Source organism: Cetorhinus maximus, chromosome 5 (assembly GCF_964194155.1).
Source record: "Cetorhinus maximus chromosome 5, sCetMax3.hap1.1, whole genome shotgun sequence".
Lineage (NCBI taxonomy): Eukaryota > Metazoa > Chordata > Chondrichthyes > Lamniformes > Cetorhinidae > Cetorhinus > Cetorhinus maximus.
The window spans coordinates 7,760,708-7,783,242 of record NC_135883.1 but is presented as its reverse complement, the minus strand read 5'-3'; the positions used below and the strand labels follow the sequence as shown (position 1 = coordinate 7,783,242).

The window sequence follows — 22,535 nt, the reverse complement described above, 5'->3', positions numbered from 1 at the left end:
TGTTGACAGTCCGGCCGCCTCTGGCACGCGCCCGCCCGCCGAACGAAATATCGAAATGACACGCGATGAGGTCAGGACGCACGCCCGACGTCACTGGGCGTCATTCTACACGTTGGCCTGTCGGGCCCGCCCCCACACGCCGACGGCAATATTCTGCCCCATCACAAAACAACATTTTTTTTAAAAAATGATTTCAGAAAGATTAAAAAGGTGAGAAAGGGAAAACATGAACACAAACCCAGGCATGGTCATTTCAAATAACTCCCCGTCTTCTTTTCACCTTTTTCAAAAGTCTCAAGTTTCGATAGAAGATGGAAAGCTCAAATACCCTAGTATTTATGACAGTAAGATCCAACTGCAGCATAAGAATATTTACGTGTATTATCTACCAATTTGGACAGTGGCTTCTGCTGAGCACATCACAATTCTGTGAGAAGCTCACATTGCTCACAGGAGAAGAATCTCGGAAAATCAGAGATAAGAAGTGCAAGATATTCCATTAACAAAATTAATGGATGGAAGATTGCTTCCTGGAGTCCCTGCAATTTCCCAAGATATGTTGCTTGTGATCACTGCTTCCCATTGAAAGCTCCAGATCATTCAATTATCCTGCCTGTCTTCAATGCCTGCTATACTCAGGCTGAAGAATATGTCAATTGACAAAGTGACTGATGCACAAAGTAGTATCGTTAAATAAAAAATTAGGCTCCAAAGTTGCACTTTGAAACAATGTGGGTAAATACTAAATGCACCGGTTTGAAATTGTTTGCACTATTTTATATTAAGCCATTCATCTATCTATTTGAAACAATTTAAAGTCTGTTAAAATAGCAGAGGAAAAATTTCATTTAAATATGTTAATATGCAACAATCCCATTATGCAATTTAAAGGCTTTGATGCTGTAGCACCAACACCCAACTCCTAAATATACTCTCGCAAAACAAGTGGAACTTTTGACAGTTTAAGTTGGAATCCCAGGGGTATACATTAAAAGTATAAATTGTCACATTTCAGGACAACAATGGATAGTTGGTGCTATTCAGAAACATGCTACAGTACATGATGCATAAGGATTTACAAAAGTTAAGCATTGCAAGGAATTCAGGTTTCAAGTGATCTTCTGCGTTAGTTTTGATCACCTACATGGATCAGAAAGGAATTTACCAGATATTTTTCACCCAAATTGGCTTGGTGTTTATCCGATTTTTTTTTTCAGGCCTCTCCCTCAAGATCACAGTTTTGGATGGGGTGGCGGGTATATATATTGTGATGGACAGGTTGGATGGGCCAGAGGGTCTTTACCTGTCTGTCATTGTCCACACGTTTGTATATAAGTTATACAATTTATTTCTACTTGGGCAGAAGAGGAATGATATTGAATGTTTGACAATCACACTCAACTAAGGGTTTGAGATCAACCGAAGAGAAACACGAGATTGCAAGAAGGCATAGACAGATCAGTGAATGGGCAGGTGTAGTTAGCTACAAGAAAATGTGAAGTGAAGTGGTCCAGCTGGGGAGAAAAAAAACATTGAAAGGAAGTATTCTCGAAATAGTAAAGAATGGAGCAACAGAAAGATCTTTCAGGGAGGGGGTGGGGGTTGGAGTGCAGATAGAAAAGCCCATAAAATGACAAATGTACAAAGAAATGATGTTGGATTTCTGTGAGATATTGGTTAGGCTACAGTTGGGGAATAATACATGTTGTTTTGGACACATAAATTACAGGAAAGATATTAAAACAAATAGAGAAGGTTCAAAAGAACTCAAAAATGATAATACAAATAACAGAGAATAGGTGTCAATAAAGGTTCAAAAATTTGGAGCTTTGTCAAACAAAAAAGAAGAAAGATGTTTTGTTGCATAATGACCGTTTGGGACAGGCTCAATATTACAACTGGTCTTTTCCTGTCAGAAGTTTACCATCAATGTAAGTATGGTTATTCCATGATCGTGCTTGTACAGTATTGAGCTAAATCATTGATGAAAGGAAACAACTGATGAATTGTCAGCATAAATTAGAGCCACTGAAAATTCTCTGAGTTCCTAACCTGCCTTTTCCCTTCCATTTTCTCTCTAGGTTAACCTTTTATTAGATGACCTCGTCATTCCTACATTCTCATGAAACAAGGAAGCTTAAAAACGTTCTTACCTTTTTTCTATAAGAACAAATACATTTTCATTATTAGAGGTGTTTGTAGGATTTGGTGCATTGAGTCCCATTCATTTTTTTGTATTTATATCCCACAAACTGATAAAGCAAGTTACTTAAACAAGAGATGTTGGGTCATTGCCTACTTATCCAACTGCTATTGACTGACTAAGTGTATGACAGTTGAGTGTCTTCTTTGCTAACGTTGCAGCTTGGCAGTGCTGAGCAACTTTATAATTGGTTCCTAAAAACAAAACTGTTTCACCATTTGATTCAATAAGTCCTGAGCAAAGGACTGAGCCAAGTCAAAGCCCAAAACATTATGGCTATCGTAAACCTGGATCTGACTATAAGGTATAGCTGATTTAATCATTGCATACATTCCTTCAGACCGAGTCTGGAAGATAATTCCAGATAATCGATTCAGGTCAGCTTTTACAGAAGGATGGCTATAGTTTCTATCTCACCAAGTTAAATAATCTGAATAAACACGCAAAAAACAAACCCAAGTTACTAACAACTTGGCCAACATGAGAAGAGGAAGAACCTGAAACCCCGTCAAGCAATGCTAGAAATAATTAGCAGGTCAGGCAGCATCTGCATAAAAAGGAAAGCTGTTTTGAGTTTAATGTTTCAGCGAACTTGTTTTTTTAAACCTTTTGCTCAAACGTACTCTTTCTTCTCAAGGTGCCTCGTAGTAGGAGACCCAAAAACTTCTGAATCTCAGCACACGTATAGATTAAATTTATATCACATAAAATAAGTGTTTGTGTGCAGACACTCTTTTAAAGCCAGCTCCAATGCACAAGAGAATTATTAAGTGCGATTGACAGGGTCTAACAAAGAGCAAATTTCAGATGAGCAGCTTTCTGCTTTTAGCTATAACGTTTAGGTAATAATGTTGAGATGCCAGCCAAATCATCTATTTGGATGCAAACACTAACACAAAAGGAGCTGGCTCTGGGCGAATTAATAAATTGGAACTTAGCAAGAATAGATGCATTTTAGTTAACCTTCAGAATGATTCAACATTTTCATAAATGTGCAGAACAGTTTAAAGGGAGGTTGACTCAACACATGTACGGGCAACAACAAGAGCTGAATACTGCCAACTGCTATCGTGACTTAACTATGTACTGAAGTTTAGTTAATGACTATGGTGACTTCCGATGGTAGCATTTTCAAGTAAATACAAATAATTGATGTATAACATTCAATGTCACTCCTGACACAAGAAATAGTGATATGTTTCTTGTGTGTCTGTAAAATATTATAACACAAAATTATGCAAATGAGGTGTAATGAGATGAAAATCTTTGGAACTGTGTTTAAATCAGCCGACTCACCTTCCCTTTGTGCAGTCACCTCAAAATGAAAAGTAGTTGGATGGTGTCAACCTGGTTCCTAATGGAATAGTTCTACCAACTACACTTTTGCACCAATTAGTGTTAAACCAGAGCGATATTCAGGTCCCAAAACGACTTGGTGTGTGAAATGGAAAACTTGGAAAGGATAGGTAGGTTTCCTCTGTGTGCTAATGTGTAACAACGTTGTAAGTGTATTTAAAAAGAACTGGGTTATGATTTTTCTAATGAAGTACAATGAGGAACTCTCCCCCATGTTGGTGAAGTGGAGGTGCTTCTTTCAGGTTTAGATTAAAGCAAATTATTGGACGTTACACTGACCTTTCAGCACCAGAATGGAAAGTGTTGCTGCTGAAACTGGATTCAAAAAGTAGAGTGGAGCTAATGGGAAAAATTGGAAGGAATGAGAGAAACAAAGCTAACAGCATCTTAAAAAAAATCAAACGTAGATCTGGGAAAGAAAAAGCTTCCCAGGGCCATATGGAATGATCTCTTTCAAATTCTGTGTGCTGGTGCCTGGCTGAGGCAGTTACTCAACCAATCGTTGGACTGTATTATGAAGAAAGAGCTAAACATAAAACACAGTCGCTGGAAAAGACGGTTTTTAAAAAAAAACTTAGGATCAGTTGAGGGGAACAAAGGCAGCCAATCAATTCATATTCTCATAAGAATGTTGACATTCCATTAGTGCATCCCTACCAGCAACCAGAGGACTCACTGTATTTGAAAACCATGGGACATTTAACAATAGGATCTGTGCTTACCATTGTTTGCTTGCGTTTTCTCCCTGGCCTGCCTCGTCTTTTCTCCTTGTTTCTATTTTTCTCTGGCTGCTCATCATTCTGTATCATAAAAACAAGGTACAGACAACCATATGATTTCTTTTAATAAACGATGATGTAGCAGGTTATTAGAATGATCAGCAGGGCAAAAATCTTTTATTTGCCATTCTTATTACGTATTGCAATGGACAGTTTATTTTATCTTTGATTAACATTTTCTTTTCTGTAATTCATTAAATTTTTTTTGGCAACTTGTTAATTGAGAGAATTTCTTCCACAATAATGAACATTTTTCTGTTAAAGTGGTGGATTTGTGAGCATTCATCTCTAAAATGACACTGTAAACGGACTGCTCAGATATCTCTCCTACACCAAGTACATATTGTTTTCCTCGGTTAGAAGACAAAACTCAGGGTGAATTTAAGGGGCAAGTAGACACCTAGCAGGAATAAAGAATTGGAAATTGGGGTAGCGGCGGGGAAGAATGCCAAGACATCTACTTCTTTACAATTCTTTGAAGACAGGGAAAGAGGTAACAATGCAAAGTGGTTTTGAAAGAGTGTTCCAAAGGATAGTGGCTGAAAGATCAGCCTTTGCTGGTACAGTGGAGAACTAAAGAACAAGCAGCAGACAAGAATTTGAGGAATAAAGGATGCAGGTTGGCATATATGACTAGAGAATATTGCACACTTGGAGAAGGAGCTTGAAGTTAATGTGCTGGAAAACACCAGATCAGTATGGCTAGCTTGAAGGTGCATGTGCCTTTGTACTTTGAGAGGTTCTGACCAAAGGATGAAGCTAAAAGTTCACCATGTGGCGCACATAAGAACCTGGTCTTCAAGATGATGATGGTGTGGATTGAGTTTTCATGAGTAGAGGTAGTGAGTTACAGACATAAAAGTGACATTATACTGTCAAGTGAAAGACAGGCATCTTGGTGATGATGGTCAAACATGGGAGAAAAAGCTCAGTTCAAGATCAAAGAGAAAGACAATGTTGTGTACCATTGGGTTCAGTTTTTAGGCAATAAAGGGGAGTCGATGAGGTACTAATGAAATTTAAACAGGTGTCAGTTTTTCCAACATTGAGCTGCTGGGAGGCAAGGCTGATCCAGGGCTTGATATCAGACAGTCTAATGGCAGAACAATTACAAGGAATCAATGGGTATTTGGGTGACAGTGACTGTCTCCATATTTGGCAATTAAAAAGGTAGAGGGACCGAGGAAGGTGACTTAATTCACACAAGAAATGATTGTACATATAAAAAGGTAAGAGAAACCCTTTGAAGAGATATAGTGATTGGTTTAGTATAGATATGAATAGAATCAAGAGAGCACAGTGACGTGGAGGTAGACCATGACTGAGAGGTAGTGGAGGAAAATGGAAGTCGTCAACATGTTGACTGGGTGGAGAGGTCAAGAGGAATACAGCAAAGTAGAGATAGTCCTAGTGACTTTGAGTAGGACTGTGTTGATACCATGGGTCAGTTGGAAACCAAATTAGAGAGGTTCGAACAGGGGGTGGTAGAAGAGGTGTTGTATTTTGAGGCCACATGTTTAAGAGATATACATATTATAGATAATATAGATAATTAGATAATATAGATTATAGATAACAATATAGTAACAAAGTTCTGTACGATAAACAAAAAGAGAAAGAAATAACTTACTGAAGCCAATCCAAAAGGCTTCACAGACGATGTACTACTTTTATGAAGTAGAGTCACACATTTGGGAAAAATGGCAGAGATAATGGGCTGAACATTACAAACCCGACTCACCCATTTTTGGGAATTTTCAGAGTTTAGAACCCAAACAGTTGAACTGGTCTGCTTCTGATTATAAACAGAGGTGGGGCAAAGGCACCCAACCAACCCGGTCGCAGGTAACAAGTTGATCATTTAAATAGTATAATAAGGCTGCCTGCTATCATTTAACAGTCATTCTATTTTCAACCATAGGCAGCTGGGTTTCACTGGCCTTGGAAAACTCAGCAGCTGAAAGGCGGCCAAAAGGGCTGAATCCATGAGGCAAGTGTCTTTACAGCATTACTTATGGGCCAGGTGGGGCAGGAGCGGTACCTTCAAGTGCAACAACCTACCCATTAAACCACTCCACCATGATTGGTCAGCTCTTCCCCAGACCTGCCATCAGAACCCATGAAAACTATCTGTTCCCCTCGATCACTGTAGAGACTCCCCCCACCTAGCCCACTGAGTCCAGAACCAACCCCACAATCAGGTGCCACTTTACCCCTACATTAGGGCCCCGCGCACACCCGTTACTGCACCTTCCAATGAGCTCACTCCCAGAATACACTGACCTGCTCTCATAGGCTTTGGGCCTGTGACCCAAGCTGCCTGCCTAAAAGGCTTCCTGCATGTCAATCAGGCTGGCTATGGGCAGGAACCCCACTTAAAAGGGGCCCTGCATTTAAATTCTGCAGGATGTTTGGAAAACTGGTTCCTCCACGTTCCCCGATCTCACATCCCCTTCCACCAGCCCCCAAACACAGAACTCACCTCCAAACTAGAATTTGGGCCAATGTGCACAACAAGGTCTTAAGACCACCAGTAATTCGGTTTTTGGTGGGGCAAGTTTAAGGAGAAATACTGGCAAGAGCACCTGGAGAACATCCAGCTCCTTCTTGAATAGTGATGTAAAATCCTTTATGTCTACCCAAATAAGCAGATGGGCTTTCAATTTAATGATTCAACCAAAAGACAGCACCAAAGTACTTTCTAAATACTGTAGAGCCCAGATTATATACACAAGTCCAAGCTTGGGACTTGAATCTACAGGATAATAACATGGGAGGTGACAATGCTACCACTCGATTAAGTTAATCTAATATCCTGAAAAATACATTTTTTTTTTAATATACATTAAAAAATAAAATGGGACTTTGAATTAAACTAAGGTCCTTTGATTAGATGTGTTATGGTCCTATAGGGCTTGGATATTGAGCAGATGGATAAGATCGTTAACTGAAAAGACAAAATGTTTGTACACCGAATAGTCACATACTCTTCAAAAAAACTAAACAATTTTTCCAAACTACGTCTGATTCAGATTCATCATGCTTGGTTTGGTGATGAACTATCAACTCCTAAATGCACAATACTTCGTAGACTTGTATGCCTTTAAAATAATTCTGTATTTTTGTAGTGGCTTTTTTTAAAAAAAAACTTGTAATTTTAAAAGATCATTCAAGTAGTAAATGTTACAAACTGTGTGAAGAATTCAGCTTTCAATATCTTGTAGAAGTTTATTTGATGCAGATGAAACATATCATAGCTGAACATAAGTACACGAATTTCCTTGGTTACAAATAATATATTGTGCTTTCCTGTTGCTTTTTTTAAAAATAGATTATTACTTTTTTCCCCCCACTTATTAGGATCACATTTATATATACTAAATCTTCTATGCTTTTGAAGAATAGGAATAATTTACCATTTTCTCACTAATATAAATACAGTTCAGGTAAGCACACACTTTGGGCAGAGTTATAGCTCCTCTTGCGTGGCAGACACGGGGTGGAGTGACAGTTAACAAGGAGTGGGAGACAAACCAGCTGGCCCCTTACTCTAATCTGATAGAAATTTTAAAGTGCAGGCGCGCCAAGGACATCTGCCCGAAGCCAGCGTCCTTCTTAAAATATGCAGATTGAGCTCTGAAGATATCATCGGGGCCTACTCTAATCTCTAGCAATCTAGATGGTGGCTACCCGCCAAGGCAAGCTTCTTGGATAGTGGATCCTGGACCAGAAGAGGCCCAGAATAGTGAAGCTATTTTTAATTTTTTTTTTTGTAGTTTCTCTTGCAGGCCAGGAGAAGCAGAAGTGCTCCTCAGGGTCCCACAAGGAAAACTTGGGCCTCCCCTGCAACCCTCCCACTCCCTAATCACGATCCCTGCCTCACCGCTTACCTTAGCACCGGGAACCATTTCTTCTGGTTCCCAACAGCAGCTTCCTGCTGCCTGATTTTAATGGCCGTGCAGCCACTTCCCATCCGCTTCTGTTTCGGGAAGTTGGCTAGCAGCACATCAAATGAGACCCGACCATTAAAATCTTCTGAGCCTCCCGCTGTCGCTCCCAGATGTGCCACTCGTTAGGCTGCATTCTCACCCGGGAGTTAAAAGCGACCCCATTATCTTTCACAATTAGACAGAATATAAATCCATGCTCTCTGTGGAACGTTGATCTGCTGATAGGGAAATGTTTGTTTCCAGCAGGACCAATAAACTCTGATGATTTGTAATCAACCAATTATTGTGGTAGCTTTATTAAAGTGAACAATTTTAGATTATTCTCATCACCATCGACCATTTTGTACAATGCATTTAATTTAGTTCAGTTTACGGCGTTGATTAAACTTTGCGAATGTCTTTTAAAAAAAGCGTAACTTTTCAAAACATGATTAATTGAAAGCAGAAGTGAAGAAACCCAGCATTTTGAGTCAATCGTTCTTTGTGCAAACTAACGAATTCTAACCTCAAGGAAAAGATTTGTAATTATAATGGCACCCAATCTCTCAGAAACATTGCATAATGAGTTGCTTTGAAGTCCTATCATAGTTGCTATGTGGGCAAACTGGTTCTAGATTTGATGAAATTATGTAAACAGTCGTTGAAAGGAGTAATTGATATCTATAGCTTTCCATACCACAATGCTGTAAAAATAAATTAAAACTGCATCTACTTCTTTAATTCACACACAATTCTGGTTTCTGAAACCTGATGACTTCCCTTTCATTAAATAATGGTTATTTTTATTATAAACACGCTGTTAGGCTTTAAGATTTGTTTGCTATGGGATTTCTTGAAATCTTGAAAATATTAACAATGTCCTATAAATGACAACAAAACAACAGTAATTAGTTAAGTAATGCAGAGCCACACACATACAAAGTAGGATTTCATTGCATGATAACTTGAAAGTTCGCGAATCCAGCAATAATAAATAATAAACAAATGCATTGTGCATCAACATATTTCTGCCTACATTTTGAAAGGAGGCCATATGGCAATTAGATACACTATCTCAGATTCCTCAGATGGAGGTTGGAGGAGACCCATTGTATTAGATCATCTTCATTTCTTGGAGTTCCCTGACTGTCCTGTAAGGGACAAAATCTTTGTCTGCCCCTTACAAAGCAATAGCCACCCCTTGCAAAGCAATGGCCAGGAGAAGAGTCTTGACAATGGTCTCCCTAAGCATTCCTTTGTCTCAGACAGGACCTTACCTTATAACGTTTGTAATATGCTAAGTGGAAGCCCATGCGTGGGATCCAAGACACACAAGCCCCAGGTAGATATTTTTTACACTTATCAATAAACCCAATTGTGCAGAATGCCAGTATAACCATGACTGGGATTGGGGGTTCTGGGCACAGGTTTTCAAGCAAGTATGGGCAGCTAAGCGTTATTAAACCATCCGAAGTGATTGACTGCACAACTGAGGTGCCCTCCCACTAACCCTTCAAGCTATGGTGGGGCTGGAGGATATCATTGGGGCACAATCCAGTTGTGGCTTTAAGGATAATTGCCTGAAAAATTTCACGGCCAGTAAAACTTTCCTGCAAATTGAAGAAATACAAGGTTATGACAGCATAGAGATAAAAACAAAAAGCTAAAAGCTACTGCGGATGCTGGAAATCCAAAACAAAAACAAAATTACCTGGAAAAACTCAGCAGGTCTGGCAGCATCGGTGGAGAAGAAAAGAGTTGACGTTTCGAGTCCTCATGACCCTTCGGCAGAACTGAAGTATAGTTAGGAGAGAGGTGAAATATAAGCTGGTCTAAGGTGGGGGGCGGGGGGAGAGAGAAGTTGAGGGTGGGGTGGAGTTCTGCCGAAGGGTCATGAGGACTCGAAACGTCAACTCTTTTCTTCTCCACCGATGCTGCCAGACCTGCTGAGTTTTTCCAGGTAATTCTGTTTTTGTTTTATGACAGCATAGACATTGACAATACCTCCCGACAACTCAAGAAAGGGACATTATGGATACATTTTGCACATTTATCAAAAATTATTTTCTGCACACAGAAAGGTCAAATTGAATAATGTATGGAAATTGATATTAGACCAAATGTTACAGCGGAGAAAAACATGAATAAGAGACGATATCAGAGCACTTTTATATAATTTTTGCAATGATTACATGCTTATTAGTACAATAAATCCCATTTAACTACAGTGAATATTCATCATTGTTACTCCTTCAAAATGTCAAATATTTTAGCAATGGGTTTTTCACTTATGTCCTTTAAAGAAACCCAAGCAACAAGGCTGAAAATTTACAATTCTTGCCATAATCTCAATGAAAGCAAACTCTGTGTTGCGGGATTTTCAGAACATAAGTGATATCCACTGATTTCTGAAGCATTAAATGACATCAACACACTTTGCATGTGGCTCAACTCTCGCAGCCAAATAGATAAGTAGTGAATTTATTCTGTGTTGAACTTTTTTTTTGTCTTCCACAGATCAATAGAAAACGGGAAAAGTTCTTTCATGTGCACATGTTGCACCTGACCCCAGATACCCTGTCTCATGACACCGGTGTCTGTCTACCTTTGACCTGAAACATCATTCCCCCACCACCTCACTGATGTTGCACATGCCTCCAGTGTTAAATAGCAGCATGTTGTAAATTCAACAATGATTCGCATTTACTTGCTGCTACATTTAAGTGATTTAATTGAAGTCAATGACCCAGTCCCTGCATGCATTATTAGTTTATGTGCAAGCAGCTCGAGCAGGTGAAGAATCATCAAAACCCTGAAATTTGGAGTAAAGTAGTACAAGATGACATTGTCAAACTACAAAAGCTGTGAAACTTAGTTCAGACCCTCCTCAGAATGGAATGCAAACACCCAGATAGTTAACTGAATGTATTCATTTTCTGGCTTTGTGCTTTCGGTGAGAAGTCTTATTACTACTTGCTGGAAATTCTACCTCGTGGCACACAAATTTTCCAAACCTTTGAAGTAATGATAGGAAAATTATGTGCCGTGTGCAATGGAATTTTGATACTCATGTTCGGTATTCAAAGCTCCTTATCATTATTGAGAAGTCTGCAAACTAATTCTAAAATATAATGACAGTAAGCCAAAGGAAGTTATTCCTTGCATTTCACCATTACACTCTTGCCAAGGTGAGTACAATTCATCTGTGGTATTCAGCTGCCACAAGCACGCAAACTCTTTCTCTGCAGTTTGATGTGCACTGCCCGAATACACAAGGTATATAGGGTAAACTTTTATAAAAGTGGGTTTTGACTTTAGGAATCAATACATGACCAGTATTCATAAAAGTTGTTTTTTTTTCAATCTACGTAAAATTGAAGCCAAAGTTGGGAGTTACCCCATTAAATCTGGGTATGTCAAAAATACTCATTCTAGTGTTCTTTAGGTATTAATAAAGTCATTACAACTCTTCAAAATAGATCCTCAATCTGACAACCATAGGAATCATTCGCAAAGTCCTTCTGGTGTGACAGGTTTTGGTGGCTTGATTTTTTATATATGTACACATATATATACATATACATATATATATATATATATATACATACACACACACACATATATATACATACATACATACTATATATACATATACACACACACACACACACACACAGGCTCACAAAAATATGATACAACAACTATAATTTTGTACATGTTTGTTGTGTTTATTATCAGTAACATCAACGAGGTTACAGCCACACAAATGTCTTTGGAGCAAATACCTCAAGATGGATCTGAAAGAATTCACTGTTTTACAGGTTTAATTTCACACATTTCATTTACGTGTACAAATTTGTTTACTCTTACGACACCAGAAAGACCATTGCAGTAACGAAGGTCAGGTTTCTCATTTTGAAAAGGGAATGAAAATTGGATTTCCTCCCACAAACCCCTTTCACCTGGTGCTGTGGGGTTGTGGAAGCCCAAAGCATTGTCAGGTTTGAGAGTTTGTGAAGAAAATGGAAAGCTTGCTGAGGAGTCTGGAACAGTAAGTTTTCACACCTTCAAATGTCACTATTAGGTGCTGTATTATAACACAGATGTGTTTTTAATGCAGCAATTCATCATTAGGGAATATGTCCTTTAAAGGTGAATTGACCCTTACATTAACCAGGCTTTTATGTTTGTTTACATGCATTACAGTGCTCTTCCGATGGAAAAAGTTCCGTAATGCAGTGAAGAAATGTTACAAAATGTCCCATCAACCTGTGCTGCCATCTTTTCTATTGTGATTTAAATTGCCCTGGCTGACTGAAAAAACAATCTAGATGGAGAGAAAAAAAAATCTACACTTGAAAAAAAGTCTAACCACCTGCTCCTTTACATTATAATAAAGATAAAAGCAAAATACTGCGGATGCTGGAAATCTGAAATAGAAACAGAAAATGCTGGAAAAACTCAGGTGGTCTGATAGCATCTGTGGATTGAGAAACAGAGTTAACGTTTAGAGCCTATATGATCCTTCTTCAGAGCTCCATTACATTCATCAACGGGCTCTTTGAAATTAAAATGAGCACCTTCTATCCTTCCCTTTCCAGAAAGTAGTCTGTTGTTTGGCGAGCTGCAGCCATTATCAATGCCTGGCTGAGTTTCAAGTGCTAACGGGTTTCAGCACAGTAGGTGTTCCATATCTGAGAATGGATGACATTTTTCAAGAATTTGAGAGAACAGATTGTCCTTTTGACGTGATTTCTGGTTTGTTGACACAAGCAAATAGGATTACTAGTATTACAAGATTTTGTCATGTGGCAGAATGCATTATTTCCTCAGAAACAATGATATGGAGGCTTTCATTAGATGGCAAGATATTTCTTCACCACCAGCCATGACTATAAAACCTTTTTCATTGATATTGCATGGAATCAGAGGACTGTACGTAGTAAACACTGGGTGAATGGCTATGGAAAATACATGGGCAGCATAGAGGTGGCATGGGGTGATTTGAGGGGACATGGCGGATACATGGGAGGCAAAGGTGGCATGTGATCTAAGGGGCATGGGTTGGCATCAAGGGTGGAGGTGGGCGGGGGGGGGGGGGGGGGGAGAAGAGAAATGAGGTTTAGGGGGCCTTTAAGCACTGTTGGGAACTAGGATACGGTGTTGGAGAACCTAGATAGACTTTTTCACAGGCCTGCCTCCAGACCCACACTCTCTGTTCACACACTCCAGCACGCTGTAAACCTGACCCCAGTGTGCAAAAAGACAAAAATAGTGCATTAAGTCATACATGGATCTGGTGGGCAGTTTGCAAGCTGCAAAAGTGAACAGATCAAGTTTTTAACAAGCCCTGAGGAAGATTCAGCCCTAGCCATTCCCAACCCACAGAAAGGCCAGAGGAGAATGGTACAGGGTTGAGAATGCGGAGGACTTCCTAAAAAATAAAAACAAAGTGTGGCTATTCACACAACGAAATGTGCCTCCCTGCCCAGATGAAAATCTAACCCCTTGGCTGCAATACTGAACAGCCCCTAGGAGTGGTTGTGGGAATTGCAATGTGGGATGACCCTACAACCATTGCTTCCAATGCAGGCAGCGCACAAATTGCATTGTGTTGCAGCCAATGCTAAGCACGCTGTTGAGTGGTTGAGCAGGGGCACAACATTGTTAGAGGCTAACTTGATTGAAAGCCAGCTTGCACTTCTTAAAAGTAGCAGCGCATTGAGGTTGGAGTGGGAACCAAAATTCATTCTAAAACCGATTCTGACATGGGAAACACTGAATAATAATACAGTATAGAGAGCAGGCTCCACTGGATGTCAGGCACCAAGCCACAGAACCTTACTGCGGTGCCACAAAAAGTTCAGTAACTTCACTCAAGTAGTCAAGGTCAGTGAATCTATTTTCAAATGCCACAGTAACTATACCACTAGCCTTACACACTGCTCAATTCATCACCCACCCAACACTCACCTACCAATCAGTCAATCACAACTCATACCTTACATAGCTTCACCTCATACCCACATAACTGCAACCTTCACATCCACATCTCACAAACTGCACACACTGCCAGCTATTCAACCAAGACAGCCACATGATCCAAGTGCATTGCACCACACTCATTGACACTTCCCTCTCTTTTGCAGGGCAAGGTGGTGCATAGCCAAAGGCAGCAGCAACACCTAACCAGCAAGTGACAGGCACAGTTGCATGTAATTACCCCAAATGGAGGCATCAATGGGGAAGCCATGGCTGAGGTGATGGCCAGTGACAAGGCTGAAAACCATCAACGATTACAATATCCTCACACCAAATCCTCTCTTTTTCCCCCATTCACTTCCACCTCATCCAACAATCTTTTCTGATTTGCAAGTTGCACTTTTTGCTTCCCCTCCTCCCCTCCCAACTACCCCATCTTGTGTTGTTCTCCTTTCAGGGATCCAAAAACCATGGCTCCATTTGAGAAACTAATGTATCATTTAGCGCCCGCTGAGAAGTCCAAATATATAATGTCAGCAGAGCTATCTTTAAATCTACGAAGCGGGTTAGCTCCTTAAATGATTCAAACCAGATTTTGAGATTATTTTCTTTTACAGAAGATCTGCTGTAGGTCTCCGATAACCCCTTACTCTGTCCCAATGCTCATACAGGAGCTTCTAATGTTACCTCACAACTTTCCAGTAACTGGAATTAAGCTAATAGGTCTATAATTATCTAGTTCTGACTTGCTGCCATTTTAAAAACTGGTTAAGGCATTCCCACTCTCTGATCCAGGGAGTCCGTCCTTATCTTCAATCAAATGTTTGACTAATTAAAAAAAAAATCAATAAATTGAAATTGTTCATTGCTGGACCATATCTGAAACATGTTCAAGCAATTGCAACTTCTTACAGCTACACACGCTGCTTCATCGCCATGGCCAGTGCCCTATAAATCATGCATGCCACCCACAGTTATGCACACTGCCCCTAATTACACATACCTCGCGGTTACGCATGCCATTCCATTGCCAAGCCCATTATCAATCATGCAATCATTCACAGAGCAAAATGTTTATCGGATCTTATGGTAATCATGTATTGAACATAAAAAAAAACCTCAGTTCAGATTTTGAGCCCAGCGGTGAAGTGATGGTGCTCACCGCTGAACTTAGAGGAAAACTTGCCAGAAGGGTCTAATAAGCTCAGTCACATGGATTTCATCTTTCCTCCAGTTAATTTTATTCTGGTGCCAGATATTATGGATCACTGGCTTCCATCAACAGTTCTCATCAAGCAGACTAAGTAGCTAAGGGGCTAGGTTGAAGGTTCTAACAGACACAAAATCAGGAAATAACAAGCAGGTTTTAATTGTTTTTAACATAATTTTACAGAAAGTGAAATAAAGATTGGCATGTACAAATCGAATTAAAGTAAAAGTTGAAATATCTTAAAATTTTAATGATTTCAGCATTTTAAAAATCTATGTTTTTTTTTTAGAAAGCATGGAATGGAGAAATTTGACATTCCATGAATATAATTTGATTTCAGAGCCAGAGAGGTTTTACAGCAGTAACTATGACTTAGTATGCTGTTAAAAATCCCAGTTACATCTTCGTCAACAAGGATTTTTATAGCAAGAATAACACAGTAGTATAGGAAGTTGACGATCATGTCAATTAGTGATTGCTAATTGATCAGCATCTGTGAGGACAACAAGATGTCAGCTGTGGCTCAGTTCATAGCACCCTCGCCTTTGAATCAGAGGGTTGTGGGTTCATGTCCCACTCCCGGAAACCAAAGAACTGTGATTGTACTCGAAAGAGTTGCAATCTGTGACTGTTGATAACTCGAAAGAATTTTTTTGTGAGGACTACAACAGCACACCTTGTGGAGGAGTGGGGAATCACCGACAACAACAGCATTTACCTGCACAGATGCAGATGCCAGAATTAGCCGTCAGTTTCATACAGTAATGAGGAAAAGCACTCAGTCTTGCCCTCATGACAACTACAAAATCTGGGCCATGAGTAAATTTGCAGGATAGGCAAATTGTGTAATTGGCAAATTAATTCCAAGAGAGATAAATGTAGAATGTTACATTTTAGAAGGAAGAATATGGAGGCCACATACTGCTTTGAAAGTAAGAGTCTAAATGTGGCAGAAGAGCGATGGGATCAAGCTGTGCAAATCCACAAATCAGTAAAAGCAGTGATGCACACAGCCATAACTTCTGTACCATAACTTCTATGAACCCATGAAATATCGTCAGTAAATAGAACACCACAAGGATTTTGGTGCACTCATTATTAGAAGGTTACAAGTAAAATCAAACATAGTTAACCCACAAATAAACTGCTCATCTATCAGCCTTCATATTATGTAACTACACACAGAATGTCCCTACAATCTATTGAAAATCATCTTTCAAGATATTTACAATAATACTAGAAAAGAATATTGGATGTACCTGTGAAATCCAGGCAGCAATGCGCAGACACTCCAGAATGTTCAACTGAGCAGCAAAACACATTTGAACATTCACCAAAATGGTAACAATTATAAATTCAACCACTCTCTAAACCTAAATATAGGTTCTGTGCTAAGCAGATGGCATTCCAGATGGCATGAACCTGGACTTCTGTTTGTTTATAATCAAACAGTAAAGATAGCAATACAATGAAATGTCACACCCACGTTACATTTTATGAATGGAATATTCATCACCAAATAATTTTAGTAAAGCTGTAAAATAATTAAAGTGATGCGTACAAAATATTCTGCTGGTTAACTTTTGTGCGGTGCATCTTAGTTTTATGAAATGTCACCACATGCCAAGATGCACACTGATAACTGCAAGCCATCCTGACAACTGAAAAAAAAGATAATTTATATATTTATGAGGGAGACCAGGCTGTGCTGCAATCTAATCTGTGGGGTTTTGTTGACAGTTAAAAGGTAACCAGGTTTTGATCTTATGATTTATGGCATGTTCCACACCCCTTGATTAGATTACAGCTTTGTTAGCTCATTTTCAGGTATTTGCAATTTACAAGTATGTTTAAAAAAGCACTCCAAATTAAATTCAACCAATCAAGTCCCAATCAATAAAACCGACCAGTGGAAAGGTTTAAAACTAACAGTGGACAGCATATAACTGGGTAGCCGTTCAACTCCGTTGGCAAGATGGCAGTGTGAGATCAGATCAGTGCCGACAGCAAGTGGTTTGATCCCCATTCAGACCAAGGTACATTTGGGGCCTGCCTCCTCACCCTACCCATAGTACAAATTACAGCACTTTGCTGTGGTTTGGTGAATAACTACCAAGGACCTGCCTTCAGTCAGAGAACTGAAATACTTAACTGCATAACGTTGGCCAACAGAGAAAAGCAAACCATATGGAAATAAGGAGAGAGTATGATTTAGTAAGGATTTTTTAAAAAATTTATTTGTTCCTAGGGTGTGAGCATTGCTGGAAAGACCAGTATTTGCTGTCTGCCTCTAATTGCTAGAGAAGGTAGTGGTGAGCGGCCACATCTTGAACTGCTGCAGTCCATGTGGTGTAGGAACACCACAATGGAAGGAAGGGAGTTCCAGGATTTTGACTTGGTGACAGTGAAGAAAGTGTGATATATTTCCAAGTCAGCGTGTTGCGAGGTTTCGAGGTAGTGGTATTCCCATGCGTCTGCTGCCCTTGTCCCTCTCGGTGTTAGGGGTCACGTGTTTGGGAAGTAATGTCAAAGGAGGCTTGACAGGTTACTGCAGTGAATCGCATACGTGGTACTCACTGCTGCCACTGTGCTTCGGTGATGGAGGAAATAAATGTTTCAGGTGGTGGGTGGCATGCTGATCAAGCAGCTGCTTTGTCCTGGGTGGTGTCAAGCTTCTTGAGTGTTGAGGAGTGGAGAATATTCCATTACACTCTTACTTTTTTTTATTCTTTCACAGGATGTGGGTGTCTCTGACCAGTCCAGCATTTTGTTGTCCGCCTCAAATTGGAAAGGTGGTGGTCATCCAGCTTCTGGCACTGCCGCAGTTCATACGCTGTAGGTATGCCTTGTAGATGGTGGGCAGGCTTGAAGGAGTCAAGAACTGAGTTAATCGCTGCAGAATTCTCAGCCTCTGAGCTGCTCTTGTAGCCACAGTATTTATATGGCTGGTCCACTTAAGTTTCTGGCCAATTCTAACCCCCCGGGATGGGAAGGGATTAGAGAGGGTGCAGAAAAGATTCATGAGATTTATCCCAGCGTTGAGGAATTTCAGTTACGTGGATAGATTGGAAAAGCTGTGACTGTTCCCATTGGACAAGAGGTGATTTGATAGAGGTTTTTAAAATCATGAGGGATCCGGAGAGAGTAGTTGGGGAGAAACTGTTTCCAACGGAAGCATCAAGAATCAGAGGACAGCGATTTAAGGCAATTGGCAAAAGAAGCAATGACGACATGAGGAAAAGCTTCTTATACACTGCATGGTTAGGATCTGGAATGCTCTGCCTGAGAGCAGGTGGGGGCAGATTCTATTGGAACCTTCAAAAGAGAATTGGATAATTATACAAAGTGAGAAAGTACAGGGATATGGGGAAAAGGGAAGGGAGAGGCACTAGGTGAATCACTCTTCCAGAGAGCCAGCACAGACATAACTGGGTGAGTAGTCTACTTCTGTGCTGTAACCATGCTACGGTTTTATGTTTAGGGTGGGGGTTTCAGTGACGGTGATCTATTGAAAGTAAAGAGAGATGGACATTCACACCACACAAATGCCAGGCAATGTTACTTGTCACTTATCAGCCTAAGCCTGAATGCCATCCAGGTCCTTCTGCTTTCAGGCACAGGCCACTGCGATCAACAGCAAACATCCCCACTTCTGAATTTATGATGGAGGGAAGGTCATTGATGAAGCAGTTGAAGATGGTTGGGCCTAGGACACTAACCTGAGAAACTCCTTCGAGCAATGTCTCAGGACTGAGATGATTGGCCTTCAACATCCACAACCATCTTCCTTTGTACTAGGTATGACTCCAACCAGTGGAGAGTCCCCCCCACCCCAGCCGATTCTCATTGATTTTAATTTTTCAAAGGCTCCTTGATGCTACCTTGAAGTCAAGGGCAGTCACTCTGACCTCACCTCTTGAATTCAACTCTTTAGCCCATGCTTGAACCAAGGCTGCAATGAGTTCTGGAGCCAAGTGGCCCTGAGCACTGGTGAGCAAATTACTGGTGAATGAGTGCCACTTGATAGCAAAATCATCACTTTGCAGATGATTGACAGTAGACTGATGGGGCAGTAATTGGCCAGATTGAATTTGTCCGGCTTCTTCTGGGCAGGACATACGAGGACAATTTCCCACTTGTCAGATAGATGCCAGTGTTGCAGCTCTGTTGGAACAATTTGGTTAGGGGCGCAGCTAGTTCTGCAGCACAAGTCTTCAGTACAACTACCAGGATTTTGTCAGGGCCCATAGCTTTTGCTGCATCCAGTGCCTTCAGCCATTTCTTGATATCAGGTGGAGTGAATCAAATTGTGTCATCTGTGATATTGGGGGACCTCAAGAGGAATGAGGAAGAGGCGGAGATGGATCATCCACTCAACACTTCTGGCTGAAGATGTTTGCAAACCCTTCAGCCTTGTATTTTTCATTGATGTGCTGGGCTCCTTCATCATTGAAGATGGAGTTGTTTGTGGAGCCTCTTCCTCCAGTTATTTGCTTAGTTGTCCACCACCATTCATGACTGGATGTGGTAACACTACAGAGCTCTGATCAGATCCCCTTGGTTGTGGGATCGATTTGCTCTATCTATAGCATGCCACTTCAGCTGTTTAGCATGCATGTAGACCGGTATTGTAGCTTCACTAGGTTGGCACCCCTTTTTAGGTTTGCCTTGTGCTGCTCCTGGCATGCTCTCTTACACTCCTCATTGCATCAGTGTTGATCCCCTGACTTGATAATGGCAGAGTGAGGATCTGTTGAATACAATTCTGCTGCTAATGATGTTCCACAATGCCTCATAGATGAGTTGCTAGATCAATTCTGAATCTATTCAACTTAGCATGTTGATAGTGCCACACAAGACGATGAAGGGTGTGCACTGATTCAATTTGGTCCACATTGCAGAATTACTGGGATAAAAGCAAAGACTACAGATACTGGAAATTTAAATAAAAACAGGAAATACTCAGGTCAGGCAGCATCTGTGGAGACAGAAAGAGTGTTAACATTTCAGGTCAGTGACCTTCCATCAGTCACGTTAGGTTCATTATTGATTTTTGTGTTTTGCTCCTATTTGCACTGATATAAATTTTAAAATAATAATGATGCTTACTCATATCCCTTAGCAAAGACAACATTTCACAATAAACAGAAGCAAGCAGGGTCAGCAGCTGAGACAACAGGTACTGGAGCTGAGGATCAGTAGTGCGTAGAAATTTATCAGTAAGGTCACTTATATGTAGGGATGGGTTTAATAGCAATCACATTGTTAAACAGTTGATGGGTATTTGTACACCTATAAATGGGGATAGCTGAGACACTGGTGTGTTGGAGTAGTGTTGACTGTGAACTAATTCAATAAACTCTCTCCAGCACAGAAAGCTGCTGTGCCTTAGTTTTAACTTCACCAACCAGCATGGATACGGTTAACAACTAAGAGGGTTGTGTCAGAATTGGGAAAGAGGACAAATTTGAAATAAGTCAGTAACTAGGAGGATGTCAGAAGAACGAACAGATGATACGTTCCAGATATTAAACTTTTATGCAGGTGCATCATTATTACTTACAAAGCGATTTATGTTCAGTAACTCCTATCGCGACATTAGAACTATAGAGATCAAAAGAAAAAATACAGGGAGGATACTATGTCAGTAGAAAACTGATTCACTTAAACTGCAGTGTTGCGCTGGACTCATTAGGTCCCCACTGTTTATTAAATTGGCAACCACCTTCTAATGCAGCACCTCACAGCACCCATTTGGACTGTGGACTGAATAGGAATCCGTATTATTGAAAAATGCCCAGCCACTGCTACCTGTTGCCCCCACCTCCAAGTGCTGCGCTCCTCCACCACCCCCCCCTGCCTCATGATCCATGTCTGGTGCCCCTTCCCAAGCTTGTTGTCCTTCACTAGCTGCTGTAGTCCAACACTGTAGTCTTGGTGCTATCACATAATGAGTGACACATCATGAGCAAATGTGTTGACCTGGAGTTATGTGGCCCTTTCAAGACGCACCCATGTAGAAATAGCACAGATTGGATAGAAGAGAAAAGTTAATACAAAAAGAAAGGAAGACAATGTGTTTGAAAGGCATCTATTTATGTAACTTTATCATGATGTCACATCATCTCCAACCTGCTCAACGGAATTACTTTTAAAGTGTATCCTCTAGTAACTTTTATTCACTTAAAAGTTCAGCATTCCTAGATGTGCCCAACAGGTAAAATTCAATGGAGCAGCCTTATTAGACATGACTTTGACACTCTCATCCAGCCAGACTCGAGCAGCAGAGCATCACAAAACTTCCCTTATATCCCACTGCCCACCAATGAGCAAAATTCAGCATCGACTTAAAAAGTTTTGTCCAAAATGTCTTATTTCAAGTAGTTTTCTACAGGCAAACGAAGCATTTTTGCTTTGTAAATGGATTACTTTTTTCCCCCCTCATACTTGGTCATCATGTGAAAATCCCTTTGTTTTGAAAATGTTGGTACTTCCTGCTGAAGTGTCCAGGCATCCTTACTATGGGAGCATTTCTGCCAATATTAACAAACACTAGGAAGTCAGTTAAAGGATTCAGTCTAATCCTGCAGTTCAATATTTATAAAATTGCATTCTTGCAATTTATGACATGATATGGCTTCCCTGATTAGGCTCTTGGCCTTGCCGCTCACTCCAACATATCTATTATTCAATATCTTTGTTTATGTTGCACTGGAGAATTATTTTTGAAGTTATATTAATAATTAATGTAAACAGCACTTTGTGGAGTTCTGTAATATTAGATTTCATAACAGAATGGAAGATAATTATCTAAAGGTAAACATTGGGCAATTAAATAAGTGGGCCACAGAATATCAACTCATATCATATAATCGTGTAATACCGCTACAAATTAAGATTAGGAAACACCTTATGCAGGACAAGGCTCTTCATCTGAAGGTCCTTTTACATTAATGCTTGTATTCAGATTACAAGAGAGCAGTGTCAGAATACTGGCTAACTGTGTTAATACAGTTAAAAGCATCTCATATCCTGACAGCATGTAGACCCATGAAAAGTAATCTGGTAAAACTGGC

At 40.2% G+C, this 22,535-nt stretch overlaps 1 protein-coding gene across 8 annotated transcripts in view; it reads right to left on the bottom strand.

Annotated features, from left to right (window-relative positions):
- Positions 1-22,535, bottom strand: part of dnmt3aa (DNA (cytosine-5-)-methyltransferase 3 alpha a) — a 586,890-nt gene that overhangs the window by 525,618 nt on the left and 38,737 nt on the right. For all 8 annotated transcript variants that reach the window (XM_078541484.1, XM_078541483.1, XM_078541485.1 and 5 more), the window contains exon 3: positions 4,282-4,359. In XM_078541484.1, the coding sequence (XP_078397610.1) occupies positions 4,282-4,359 (78 nt within the window). The remainder of the gene's footprint in view (positions 1-4,281; positions 4,360-22,535) is intronic.